This window comes from Danio rerio, chromosome 4, assembly GCF_052040795.2.
Source record: "Danio rerio strain M-AB ecotype USA chromosome 4, GRCz13ab, whole genome shotgun sequence".
Lineage (NCBI taxonomy): Eukaryota > Metazoa > Chordata > Actinopteri > Cypriniformes > Danionidae > Danio > Danio rerio.
Window position 1 is genome coordinate 16516473 of NC_141024.2, and position 15002 is coordinate 16531474.

Genomic DNA, 15002 nt, shown 5'->3' on the forward strand with positions numbered 1-15002 from the left:
CATCTTATTTTTTCTTAGAATTATGTTTACTTTTCTTGCTTTCAGAAAAAAACTTCCTTAATTTTTTATTTTTTTACCACTATTTCAGAAAACAAGGCTTAAGCATTATGTAATGTGTGTGTGTGTGTGTGTGTGTGTGTGGGGGGGGGGGGGGGGGTATTATAGTATTATTATAGTACAATTATTATTATAGTATTATTATTATTATCATTTATATTAGTGGACCAGAGGAAATAATAAATATTTTTTTTCTTGAAAACTTCATGCACAAAATAAATTCAAGCCCTTTCAAGGACCTGTATTATTTATATATTTATTATTAAATTTATTTTCACAAACTTTCAAGGAGGTTAAATTAATTAATTTATTATTATTGCTATTATTATTATTATTATTATTTATTTATTTATTTATTTATTTATTATTTTCATTTTACAAACTTTCAAGGGTTTCAAGAACCTGTAGTAACCCTGCATTTAGGAAATTTTAGGTAACTGTACTGAAATCAAAACTAAATAAGAAAATCTATTTTAAAGAGAAAACCGCAAATAATGTTAAATATGCCACCAATCCCCATTAACATCCATTCTTGGTCACATTTTAGTTTTGCTGCTTATTAATAGTCATTAAGTTGTTCATAAATGCAATGTGTCATTGGATTAAGGAATCTGAAATACGCCACCCATAATAAGGCATCAATCAATACTAGTACACTAAATAGCCAATATTAATATTCTTCTGGTCCCCAAACTAAAACGTCACCCAATTCATTTGCATGTTTTACTGCCATTCATTGAACTGAAATGATGACTGAAAAACAGAGCTTCATTAACATGTGTTTGTAGGTGGATAAAGTGTGTGGTTTTGTGTGTACGTGCAAGTTTGTTTCTCTCAGTTTATGCTCCCGTCGTGGAGGCCTGAAGACCTCATGGGTTCCACCATCTGTTGTGTTCTTGTAGATTCTCTTACTGAAGAAAAATGGCAAAGGACTCCATGTTCTAACTCATTCATTAATACCAACACCACACTACTCTCTATAGCACTCTCAGTAATACTCTAATGTAACACTCTTATGACTTCTCTCAATTTAAATGATTGTTTTTCCTTTTTATTTGAATGCATTTGAATTTAATTTGGCAAATAAAGTTGCTCATGTTTTCAACTAAAGGAAAAGAAATCCTCCTGATGGTGAACACCAATGATCCAGATGATGGGAGCATCCTGAGGGAAGAGAAAAGAGTGGATTCTGCCTCTCGCTTTTTGCTCACCCGTCCCAAAGTGTGGGACGAAGAGGTGGAGGATGAAACAACTACAGTTCATCCTGCTGTTTCCGAGCCAACAACAGCATATGGCAACGTTACAAGTAGGTATATTCCCGCTTTGAACCAATATGTTATAGCACGCTCTCTCTGTTATGATATCATCCTTTTGGTTTGTGTTTGGAAGGGTGTGCATGAGGGAAACTCTCGTTTTATTTAACAGTTTCATATTCAGATGAGAATTGATTAAATGTAAATAATAGACATCAGTCCTATTATATTGATATCTGGCATCTTTAGAAGAGCTCATTCATCCATAAACGCTACTTGTTTTTCTTTGCTTGATGGAAAACAGGAAATGGTGACAGGAAATAGATACCGAGGCATACGCAAAGGTTCTGCATGGTCTACTCTGTGTTATTTTTAAGCAAATGAGTCACACACTGTGAATATCACTTGAAATGTTTGTTTTTTTTATAGTTCCAACCATCTAGTAGTTACTTTTTGTAGCCTGATGTGACAGTCAGCAAAGGCTACACATTATTATATGACGTATGCAATCAAAGACAAAGATTTCAGGCAATCAGACATAGCCGAACTGTTCTTTGTCATCAATTAAGTACATCATAGAATAAATTGAGAGAAAAGATTATAGGATCTTCAAAACCAGTGCTTGCTTTAATGTTCTTGTTAGTTTCAGACTTTTGTCTGTATTTGAGTTACAGAGAGAGTCAGACTGTAAACTAGTCAGTGGCTCTTTTTGAAAAAGGGACAATCTTTATTAATCATTTGATGTACAATAATAAAATAGCTTTTTTTCTTTTGTTTAAAGTGGGTATATCTAAAAACTGTCAATAATGAAATGCTGTTTTAAGCTTTGAAAAGCTGAGAACTTCCTAGCCTATTTATAAATTCGTGTAGAGTCAGTTTTTATTTCAAGAAGTCTGGACAATTTTGCCAAAATCAAAACCAAAAGGATGTGCTGTTTGTGCATGATTCCAAGAGTCTCAGTTTCATCCCTGAGACATGAAACGAAAGCTAATGCAACGTTCAGAATAAATACAGAAAGAGCTATTTTCTAGCATAATATCAAAGAAATTGCAGAATCCATAATACACCTGACAAAAGTCTTGTCGTCAATCCCAGTTGTAAGAGCAACAAATAATAACTTGACTTCTAGTTAATCCTTTGAAAAAGTGGCAGAAGGCTGATTTTTCAGATAAATTCCAATCATCAATCAATACTGCAGAAGACCTATTGCAACCCGCATGGAAATGAGTCAAATTTGGTGAAGGAAAAAGTATGGTTTGGGGACACATTCAGTATGGGTGCATACGAGACATCTGCAGAGTGGATGGCAACATCAACAGCCACAATATTAATTCCACTGCACCATGACTTTGTTCTATACTGTATTTCTGTTAAGTAACAAGACTTTTGTCTAAGCTAAGTCAGACCTTACTGTCCTAATTAAATAATTAAAAATCAAGCCATGATCATATTTTATTTAGGTAAAATAAGCGTAATCTAGAGGCCTTTGCTTTTCATATGACACTTCTGATACCAAATGATCAACTAAAAGTCAAGTTATTATTTGTTGTTCCTAAAACTTTTGTCAGGTAGTGTTTATACTACCTGGCAATAAGTATATTTGAGTAAGTATATTTTGAGACCATAGACTATATAAATATAATTTTAATATTAATATTAAGAATATTTATATTGTCTATAATCTCAAATATACTTTTAGCATCCAACCAATAATGAAATGTATTTGTTGCATCTCTCAAAATAATGCTGATAGACTGTAGAGCTTGTGCAAACACCCAGATCAATATGCTTTTATTATTAATTATTTAAAAAAATTGTGGGTTTATTTTGCTCTTGAGAGAAAAACATACAGAACATTTTTACGTTTCATCAAAACGCCACTCTTGTGGATAGGATCCAGACATTCATTGTCAAAATATTGACCTTATTCTTCACGTACGAGTAGGCACAGCTATTTGAATCTTTTTGGCTAGAGACTTCAGGTCTCCTTCATTTGCAAAAAAAATGTAGATGTTGAAAACAGTTTGTGATGTTGCAAACTGATATTATTTCACTTTATGTATTTGCACAAGAATACAATAATATTTGAATAAAACTGAAAAAATAAGCCATAATGTGCATGAAGAGGCAAAAAGCCCAAAAAGCCTCTTTAGAGCCTAAATAATAATTATAAAAAGACAATGACAAAACAATCGCATTACAAAAAATGCTAAATGACAGTGACTAGTGAATAATAATACACACAAATGAAATTACAAAGTCACATACACACATGAAATAAAATTAAATCATGCATACAATAGAATTCTTATAAAATTACAGGACAAAATGAAAGTGATTTCTTATGCATCGGTAATGTAATGTAATGTGTATTTATATAGCGCATTTATTGTGTATGGCCATACACCCAAAGCGCTTCATAATCATGAGGGAGACTCTCCACACCACCACACTTTACAATAAGGTTCATTAGTTAATGTTAAGTAATGCATTTACTAACATGAACAAACAATGAACAATACATCTACTACTGTATTTATTCATGTTAATAAATGTTAGTTAATGAAAATGCAGTTTTTCATTATTAGTTCATGTTAACTCATGGTGCATTAACTAATGTTAACTAGCATGGACTTAAATGTTAGTAATGCATTGGTAAATGTTCAATTATGATTAATAAATGCTGTGTTGTTCATGATTAGTTCATTTTAGTAAATACATTAACTAATGAACCTTATAGTAAAGTGTTACCTACAGTATGCATCTCTTAAAACTTGTTAAAGAGGAACAATTTTTCATTGTATGGTATAAATCATTCCAAAATGTAATACCCCTAAATCTAAGTATTAACTTGTATGACTACTTGTATGAACTTAAAACTTGAGAACAAATTATTTTCTTGTTATATTATTCTGCTTTTTATGTAAAGTCATGCATGCACTTGTTTGTAGAGCATAGTTTGACCGTTTTCTGCCGTTTATTATTCCTAGTCATTTCTCCCATGGCTGACTGAATCAAAAGTTCTAAAACAATTGCAAAAACGAGCGCACTTCCGCATTGAAGATTAAGGTCAATACTGAAGCAATACCACTCCAGGAGTTTGACAGACAAGTAATCTGACCAATCACAATGCCAATATTATGCATTCCCCTTTTGTCCAACAACCATACTGTAGTGTAAATAGATCAACATTAGTAAATTTGATCTTGAAAATGAGTCTATATACCAAATTCATGTCTACTATGGATTGTGCTTTGACGTACTTGGTGTAAACTAAGTCTGAATCTGGCTCTGATAAAAGCTTTTCTGTTGCACTCAGGTGCCAGTGCTGAGAGAGCTGGAGAGCAGAGAGAAAAGAGACGTGTACTCAAGCTCCACTCAGGTGCGTGTGTGTGTGGAGTAAAAGAGGAGAACATCGTCCTCTGCTGACTGCAGCTCCAAGTGCTTTGAACCAGTTTATACAGCTACAATAACTGCTTGCATAAGTGATATTCACAAATTAAACCTGCATCTTAAATTAAAAGGTTCTGCAGTGAAAAAAATTTGGTTTATATCAGGGAAAGTAGTGAGGCAAGTAGTGAGCACCAAAAGCACATAAGCATGAGCATAAGCTATTTCTGTCATATCCACTGTGTAATATGAGAAACAGGGAACCAAAAGAGACAGATAAGACTAGAATGAGAGCGCTGAATAAATACATTCCGATCATCGCTGTGTTGGGCTTCCATTTATAAAATGCATATGTATGACAGAGACAAGAGATAAGCCGAACATTTGACTGATAGAAAGACATGTGATACATTTGATTAAAAGTAAGAGCTGCTGTTAGACAGGATATATGACATATATATATCTGATCATATATCAAATATGATCTATATGATAGATATATGAAGATACAAGTATTAATTGTAGTGATATATTGATGGTATGATGGTGTTGATATTTTAGTGCATTTAAACAAAACAAATTCATTAAACAGATATATCAATTAAAATTATATTTTAGTCACCAAACATAATAAAAAATTGAAGGATAATACAATCAAATTCAAGCAAAATATTGCAAAAATAAATTACAACCTACAATTTTTCTGCTAAATTTCGCACATTTTTTTGCTTCTCTTTTTAAAATTTGTATTTAATGTTTTTCTGAAACATAAATATTGGTGTACTAGATTTTAGACCGTTATCTTAAGTTATTTTGTAAGATAAGCTCCAGATTTGTCTTCAGTACTGACTAATCTAATGTATATGCATAAAAATATGAAGATTTAAAAGATAGATTTGTGAGGAGTGTACTTGTATATGCTGAGTACTGTATATGATTTCAGTTTTTAAAGTTTAATAATTTAATAGTTGTATGTTTCTATATTGATAGTTTAATAAATTGATATATCATATATCATATATGATCTATATGATAGATATATGAAGATCCAAGTATTACTTGTAGTGATATATTGATGGTATGATGGTGTTGATATTTTAGTGCATTTAAACAAAACAGATTCATTAAACAGATATATTAATTAAAATTATATTTTAGTCACCAAACATATTTAAAAATTGAAGGATAATACAATCAAATTCAAGCAAAATATTGCAAAAATAAATTACAACCTACACATTTTCTGCTAAACTTTGCACATTTTTTGCTTCTCTTTTTTAAATTTGTATTTAATATTTTTCTGAAACATATAAATATTGGTGTACTAGATTTTAGACCGTTATCTTAAGTTATTTTGTAAGATAAGCTCCAGATTTAGCTTCAGTACTGACAAATCTAATGTATATGCATAAAAACATGCAGATTTAAAAGATAGATTTGTGAGGAGTGTACTTATATATGCTGAGTGCTGTATATGATTTCAGTTTTTAAAGTTTAATAATTTAATAATTGTATGTTTCTATATTGATAGTTTAATAAACTGAACATTAAAATCATTTGAAAATTCCATTACATTTTAAAATTAAAATCTTTGCAGTGATATATGGACAGCTTAGCTCCAAGATTTCTTATTTGTCTAGTTATCATTTATAGTTCTTGTATTTATATATAATTTATATATATATATATATATATATATATATATATATATATATATATATATATATATATATATATATATATATATCCCTGCAGCAATATATTGACAGCTCAGATAAACGACTGAATATTTTTACATTTTAAAAATTGTTATTATTTAATAGGTTTTGACTTCTTTTTTTCAGATTCAATACATTGTTTTCCTTGCAGCGGTGTGAATGCATTTCTACTGCCTTGAAATTGATGTAATGTAATATCTACCTGCAGTGAATGTCGACTCGGCAGCTGAACTCTGTCTTGAACCCATGTCCGAGGGCCACTGCACTGAATACGTCCTGCTCTGGTACTATTATGCCGTGTCAGGAGAATGCCGTCCTTTTGTGTACGGTGGCTGTGGAGGAAATGGGAACCGATTCAGCTCCAAACAGGACTGCCAGAGTACATGCATTCTGGGAAGGAGAGGTAAAGAGCCAATCAGAATTCAGACTTCAGGTTTTAAAATAAATGATCAGAGGTGATATTTAAGAAAAATTACAATCAGAAAGTAAAATAAAATAATAATAATTATTATTATTATTATTATTATTAATAATTTAAGGATATCTAAACTGCAATTTTTGTCTAAAGTAATATAGCAGAATATTAAGTTACATTTTTCTGTCTACTTACAGATTCTGGATCCTGAAGAAGGAAAATACATGCTATTTTAACAGCTAAACTGATGTTAACTTTACTGAAAATGCTATTTTTGTACATTTCCCATATGTATATTAGTCCATTATAGCTGTATGCGACAAAAACAATGTTCATAACTTCCTTATTCATCATGTATTGCACTTTTGTTGTAATACAAGGACATCAACAAATTCATAACACATGATCTTTACTTTAAGCCATACAGTTTTGTTGGTATGATTAAATGTGTAAATGTTGATTTACAGTTTAAAAAATGATTAATTTAGTTGTTAAATGCACTATTATTATAAGTGTCCTGTTTACCATTTTGCACTAATGGTTCGGTTTGTAATATGTTCCTAATCTGACTGTTTTTAATATAATATGTGAGATAATAAAAGAATGAACGGAATACATTTTTTGAATGAGCTATATAGCTTTCCCTGTGAGTGAATGTGTGTGTGCGTGAGAATGTTTGCTCATCGTGACCTCTGATTTTGGACAGTGTTCACCGAGCTTGGCCCTGTGTTGTGTATAAGTGCTGCCATGTTGGCTTTTCTTCAGCAATGTTAGTCGAGTCGTGTCTGGACGGCATCTCCTGTGGGCAGGCAGAAAGGCCCTGTGTGCATCTGAGTGGATGAGCTGTATTTGTGGGTGGCTTACATTTACACATTTGTGTATATGTGAGTTGGACAGGATAAGATTTACTTCACTATTTTTATCTGAGTGTGATCAATATAATTTGCATTTATAGTATTACTATTTTGAGTCATTAATTAAAATATGGCTAATTAAATATGTCTTTATTATTAAATTTAATAATAATTCAACCGCAAAATCTTTTCTCCATTTGGCTATTTTTAAGACTGACCGACCACTGACCGACCAAACAACCGCAAAACTTTGTCTCCATTTGGCTATTTTTAAGACTAACTGGCCGCTGACTGACCGAGCCACTGCAAAACTTTGTTTCCATTTGGCTATTTTTAAGACTGACCGACTGCTGACCGACCGAGCAACTGCAAAACTTTGTCTTCATTTGGCTATTTTTAAGACTGACCGATCGCAGACCAACTGACCAACCGCAAAACTATTGTCTCCATTTGGCTATTTTTAAGACTGACCAACCACTGACCGACCGAACAACCACAAAACTTTGTCTCCATTTGGCTATTTTTAAGATTGACTGGCCGCTGACTGACCGAGCCACTGCAAAACTTTGTTTCCATTAGGCTATTTTTAAGACTGACTGACCGCTGACTGACCGAGCAACAGCAAAACTTTGTCTCCATTTGCCTATTTTTAAGACTGACCAACCACTGACCGACCGAGCAACAGCAAAACTTTGTCTTCATTTGGCTATTTTTAGGACTGACCAACCTACCGACTGGCCGCAGACCAACTGACCTACTGCAAAATCTTGTCTCCATTTGGCTATTTTTAAGACCCGCCGATCGCAGACCGACCAACTAACCGCAAAACTATTGTCTCCATTTGGCTATTCATAAGACAAACCAACCGCAGAACGACCAACCAATCGTAAAACTTTGTCTCCATTCTCTATTTTTAAGACCGACCAACCGTAAAACTTTGTCTCTACTTGGCTATTTTTAAGACTGACCGACCGACCGACCAATCACAAGACTTTGTCTCCATTTGGCTATTTTTAAGACTGACGGCCCAATCGTCTGACCGTGGGCTATCCGCAAAACTTTGTCTCCATTTGGCTAATTTTAAGTAAGACAGACCTACCGACCGTCCGCTGACCGACCACAAAACTAACTAACTAATTAACTGACTAACTAACTAACTAACTGTCTGTTTGTCTGTGTGTCTTTCTATCTATCTACAATTTTCACTTAATTTATAAAGCAGATTAAGAGCTACATTACCTTAAAGTAATAACATTGTATTTTCACACCGTAAACTGCCAGCACACGACCCAAAATCAGACCCAGTGTTAAAGTTAAAAGTAGAGTAAACATACCTAAAATCAACCAAATGGAGACAAAGAGTTGCCATCTTGGGAACAAAAACCTGTAAAGCTTTTATTAAGTTTTAGAATTTTAATATGTTTTAAATTATTAAATTGTGCATTATTGCAAAATAATTGAATTTCGTTCACAAATTCCCAAAACTTTGCTCTTTTCCAGTCACATGTTTTGTGTTTCTTTGTTTTTTTGTAACAAATTTTCACAAATTTAACTGCATTTCCTGTTAATTTAAGTTCATGGACATTTTATGTTTGCAAACAACCATAACAAAATACAAAATCAAACCAAAAGTGCTTCAGGGATAATTAATGTGTCTGTGCTCTTTGGGTAAGGAATTCATAAAGATAAACAACGAAATCATAAGTCCAAAGCACTCGAAAAGTAAGTACATTTTTTAAAGCCATTATTAACATGGCTATTCTATAAAACAGCTTAATATACAGTAAATATTTATATCTTCACACAAGCAATTTCCACATTTTCTATCATTCCTACAAAGTTATGATTTTTTTAAAACTGAAAATGCATTCATTTCAGTCTAAATTGACCGAACAACACCAGAGTGTTAAAAATAAATGCACATTGTTGTTAATGGCGACATCTTCCCCCATCTCTTTCATTCTCATTTTTTACCCCTCAATATCTTTCATCCCTTTATCCAGCTTCACCCTCCTCCGACATTCACTGTGTTCTGTCTTATATAAACCCCCAACCTAGCTGCTCCCTGCTGCATCCCGAGGTTTCTCGCCCTTTACATATGTCCCGTCTGCAGGAGGTGCGTGTTTCAGGCTGCGGTCCAATTGAGAGCACATTGAGAAGACTGTGGTACAAGTCAGAACACAGGACGCCCTTTACACTGTGTCTAAGGGGATCCCTGAGTGAACTGCATTGTGTACACTACCGAGCACAGATGCCCTTTACACCTGCTTTAAAATGTAGCCTGTCGTTTTTAAGCTTTAATGAGCTTCCTTTAACGTCATGTGGAATAATGCACAAGTCCAAAGCGCAATGTTTACAATGTTTTAAGGGTGACCGTTAATGAAGTCGCTAAACTTCAGGGCCCTTGATAGCAAAACAATCAATCATTTAAAAGAGGTGCGGAGACAACTCATTAAACTTATGAGCGTGAACTGCACGGCAATTAACTCGCAGGGATGTCTAAAAAGAGACACAAACATTCGAAGTGGTCACTGACCCTGAAAACTGAGGAAACAACATGCAGACTTCCAGATTTGTCAATGGTTTATTGCTCATGCAGTGGAAGTAAGTAAGACACGGCGCTGTCCGTGGTGCTGAATGTTTTTAGATGTGCTGGTAGATTCTCATTATGTTGACTGATTTAAAAGCCTTCGTTTATTACCTTTTCAGTCATAAGCTCTCTGGGGTATTTTTGTTTGCTAGTCAGGTCAATGAGTGGTCAGTTGTTTTATATAATAACTAACAAATTAGATATTTTATTATTTTGCAAAAGGGATGACATGGTGACTAAGTGGTTTGCACTGTTGCCTCACAACAAGAAGGTCCCGGCTTGCCAAGTTGGCATTTATGTGTGGAGATTGGATGTTCTGGATGTTCGTGTGGGTTTCCTATTGGTGCATGGGTTTCCCCCACAGTCCAAAGACATGCACTATAGGTGAATTGGATAAACTAAATTGTCCGTAGTGTATGTGTGTGAATAAGTGTGTATGGATGTTTCCCAGTACTGGGTTGCAGCTGGAAGGGCATCCGCTGTGTAAAACATATGCTGGATAAGTTGTAGGTTTATTCCGTTGTGGCGATCCGTGATAAATAAAGTGACCAAGCTGAAGGAAAATGAATGAATGAATTATTTTGCACATGGCAAAATGTCCAGTAAATAATATCTAATAAATTGAAAACATGCTAAGTTATATATTTCTCATAAGATTGGATTGGTTAACCCCCAAGTAATTTACATAAATATTTAATGTGTGTTTGTTTATCTATGTACAAATGTATGTAAGTTAGCTATTTATAACATCTTTATAATGTACAGTGAGCGGTATATAAGACAAAATCTTTTTTTTTTCACATTCTTCAATCGTCATAATATATTTTGGTTAGAATTGATCCATAATCCTTAAGCAATGTCTGAAAACTGCATAGTTTCAACTAGGGGGACCAAACTGTGCTGTAAATCCATCATCCATAATATCCATCCAAAATAAACATCTTTTTTTTTTTATATTGAACTTTTTAACAATTATTTTTAGGCAAAATTACTATTTGAAAATGCACACATCTTGTGATTGGGGCATTTTGGACCCAGGTATGTATGGAAGACTTTTAGTTCTCTTAAATAAAGGTACAAAAGCTGTCACTGGGGCAGTACCTTTTCTAAAGGTAAAATTTTATTCCTTTCAGGTCCACTTTTGTACCATAAAGATACATAGGTATACCTTAAGTACAACTGTGTACTTCAGAGTACCATAAAAGTACACAAGTAAACCCTACAGGTACAAAAATGTTCCTTTAAGGTACCAATGTGCACCTGTATGGTACAAAATATTCCATTTTGAAAAGGTACAGACCCAGTGATGACTTTTGTACCTTTATTTCTGAGAGTGTAAATGTTAGTATAAAAGTTTTGCAAAGCATTTTCCCCACATCTAGCACAATTATATGTAAAAGTCTATTGAGAATACTTTGCGGCATGAAAAAAGTTGGACTTTTTTAATTAGAGAGTGAACATTTAAACAATATTTATTTATATTTTAGCTTAAAACTTCTGCTTTGTTATCAGCGTTTTTGTTACCAATGTTTTGTTATCAGCAAATCAACTTTTGATTAATCATAAGTTATAGATTAGTTATAAATTTTTACATTTTGGGATTCATTCCAGTGCTAAAAACTGGTCAGATTATAACATGCTCTTACACAGGAATGCCAAAACCTTTTCTTATCATGAGCCAAAAACCAAACATAATTGAAGGCTGTAGGCTGAAGGTAAATATTGCAAACTGTATTACAAAATTGCCTAATTACTAATTTAATAATAACAATATTTAAAAATAAATAGAAAGGATTACTTTAATCATATTATGTTAACTATTGCGTTATCATTTTGTATATTTTAAAATTAACTACAATGAAAAGAAACAATTCTATTTATAACACAATGGAGTTCAAATTAGTCTGTGCCATTCATTTAATTTAATTGAAACATTTAATTCAAGCTTGCTTTTTTGTATCTCAACGATAAAAAAAGTTAGAAAATATAAGCTCTAATAAAAGCAACCAACCCCTCCATTTTTACCCTCTTCTCAGATGGAATGGTGGGGCAAATCAAAGGTTGTCATGGGCCAACTTTGGCATCTCTGCTCTTGCATATCATAAATACATGCAAATGTAGTCATTATTCTAAAACTTTCAAATATATATATATAAAGAAGTTATCCAGTAATACCATGGTAAAAACAACCTTAAAACTTTCAAATCTGTTCGCATTCACTCATTAATGAAATGCTGATCAGTATTAAAATAATATAAGGTAGGAATGTTTTATGAATGCACATGCACTGAATGAGAGTCATACATTAAGGCTATATACGCAAATCAGCTTTGTATATTTTATAAGGTGACTGTACACGCGCGTTAGGTGCTCGAGCGCATTAATCACCGCCTCATTTTACTGGGAGGATCCCAATAAATGACGTTATTGCTGGCGTACGACTGCGGCGTAATTGTGCTTATACTAAATGAATGCACGTCCAATGAGCAAACAGTCCAAGCGGATATTATGAGCAGCCAGGGAGATATCAAACCCACTAAATCACTCTTATGATCCAATGCGATATTGAGTTGATAGTGACTCGCTTGCCTTTTCAATAACACTTCGGACTCGAGATCCAAAAGTTCTGGCTGAGCGAGAAGCGCTTCACCTCAGAAGACTTTCCTCATTCAAAGAGTGCAGGTAAGGCACTTTTGCACATTTGAGGGAATCATTCTTTCATCAATAAGACAGTAGCATACTAGATTGCCGTAATTTATACACAGGTTGTTCCAGATATGCATGACTTATGGGGGCTTACAGTGCACATTTTTCTTTATGCAATTACAAAGATGCAGTCAGAAACAGGACACTTTGTTTTATCCAGATGGGAAAAAAGTTATGTTTGGAAGGACACAAGGATGCAGTAATAACATTGTAATTATCAACTTATTTAAGGGGATAGTTCACTCTAAAAATTCTCAAATCATTTAGCTACTCGCTTGTTTCAAACTTTTATGAGTTACATTCTTCTTTATTCACAAAATAAATGATTTGGAAACATGTTGGAAACGTGTAACCATTGCTTATAGTGTGTTTTCCTTTGTGGAAGTCAATGGTTACAAGTTTTTAGCTTTCAACAAAATATATTTTGTTCAACAGAAGAAAAAAGAACCTCGTAAAGGTTTGGAACCAGTCGAGGGCACGTAAAATTATTGTAAATTAAATTTTTAGAGTATAAATATCCCGTTAATGTCACCTTTTACCACAGTATATTCAGAAGCTTTTCAAATTTGCCACTCAAATGTTAACCTCCTCACAAAATATGAAAGTGCTTGCCTTGTAAACAATCTCTCTCGCCTCCGTTCAACAGGGCAGAACAATGTGGCTAGCGCGGACCCTCCTCGCTCTGGCACTCCTTTGCGCACCAGTTTCCAGCCTCTGCTTACCAACATACGACCCCGAGCCCAACTTTCTCTGCAACAACGAGGTGTTTTCCGAGGCGAATGATAAGAGGCAGCCGACGAACTCCCTGCTGGACAGTGTAAACCTCCTCTTCAAGTCAGCTCACGCGCTTTCCTCCGAGGAGCCGCGCGAGAGGAGGACAACTCCCGCGTCCAAATACAGATACTTGAGCCAGACGCAGCTTAGAAGTAAACTGTACCGCAACAGTGCGAAGAGCGACCGACGCAGCCAGGTCACTCTATCCCTCGACGTGCCCACCAACATTATGAACATCCTCTTCAACATTGCCAAAGCCAAGAACCTGCGCGCGAAGGCGGACGACAACGCGCGTCTACTTGCGCAGATTGGAAAGAGAAAATGAACTCTGTGTTCGTGTCACCAATTTGACTTGAGCATTTTTGTATCCACTTGAGGCATGTTATCTCAATAAAGTTTGTTTTTTTCAGGTGCATATAGGCTAGCAGATTAGCAATACTGGACATGAATGGAACTTCAAAAGATTATACAGAGGTGATGTAAATGGGTTTTGATTTAGGAGGTAGGCTGCCCATTACAGCACATAATGGTTTGGTCTTGATACTTACGTTTGTTTGATTGTTTGTGTTGTTTAACCGGAAAAATTGACTTATGACATCATGACTGGATTTTGAAAACACAATTATTGTTTTGAAACTCGATTTCAGTGCTAAATTTGTGAGATTGGAGTATCAATTTGTTTATTTATTTAATTATTTGACTGTTTATTTATTTATGTATTTATTTTAATATTTATTTATTATTATTTTTTTTGCTCTGTGAAAGAAAATACTACCGTTACTATCTCTATTCATCAGCACAATTTACCTATCTCGGATCGGATGAATGTCAATTAATTTTGAAAAATGTCATATGAATAAAAATACACGGCTGAAGGGTTGGATGTAAGTTCAGAAAACTTTCTGTTGATGAAACCGACAGTTGAATATTTTTGTACTGAAAATAATTATTTTATCGTTTAATAAATAAATAAATGCAAACGAAACTAAAGAGTCTATTTGAAGAATATTATTTAAGGGGTTTTCTTTTTTGCTCATCTTTCAAAACATATTCACTTGTCTAGCTTAACCTTTTAAGACCAGAAGTCAAGAAGACAAACTTGCACCTGCATGCAGTTTTAAAGAGATAGTTCACCCTAAAATTACTTACCATTGTCATTACACCCTTCACTTGTTTCAAACATTTATGAATTTTCTTTTTTTTTTTTTGAACACACAAAAAAATATACAATTTAATAGCTCCTAT

The 15002-nt window shown here is 33.8% G+C and overlaps 2 protein-coding genes across 2 annotated transcripts; both read left to right on the forward strand.

Moving 5' to 3' along the window:
* Positions 1 to 1026: 1026 nt before the first annotated feature.
* On the forward strand, positions 1027 to 7452 carry si:dkey-117n7.5. Its single transcript, NM_001044894.1, has 4 exons — positions 1027 to 1363; positions 4630 to 4692; positions 6627 to 6821; positions 7031 to 7452. Exons 1-4 carry the CDS (start codon positions 1117 to 1119, stop codon positions 7042 to 7044), a joined length of 519 nt encoding a protein of 172 aa, NP_001038359.1. The 5' UTR covers positions 1027 to 1116; the 3' UTR covers positions 7045 to 7452.
* Positions 7453 to 12836: 5384 nt separating this feature from the next.
* ucn3l (urocortin 3, like) lies at positions 12837 to 14747 on the forward strand. The gene is made up of 2 exons (NM_001082954.2): positions 12837 to 12959; positions 13630 to 14747. Exon 2 carries the CDS (start codon positions 13639 to 13641, stop codon positions 14080 to 14082), a length of 444 nt encoding a protein of 147 aa, NP_001076423.1. The 5' UTR covers positions 12837 to 12959; positions 13630 to 13638; the 3' UTR covers positions 14083 to 14747.
* Positions 14748 to 15002: the final 255 nt, after the last annotated feature.

Coding starts and splice junctions, on each gene's coding strand:
- si:dkey-117n7.5 (NM_001044894.1), top strand. CDS start 1,117: ATGCATTTGAATTTAATTTGGCAAATAAAGTTGCTCATGTTTTCAACT. Junction 1,364..4,629: donor AGCATATGGCAACGTTACAA/GTAGGTATATTC, acceptor TGTTGCACTCAG/GTGCCAGTGCTGAGAGAGCT. Junction 4,693..6,626: donor TGTACTCAAGCTCCACTCAG/GTGCGTGTGTGT, acceptor ATCTACCTGCAG/TGAATGTCGACTCGGCAGCT.
- ucn3l (NM_001082954.2), top strand. CDS start 13,639: ATGTGGCTAGCGCGGACCCTCCTCGCTCTGGCACTCCTTTGCGCACCA.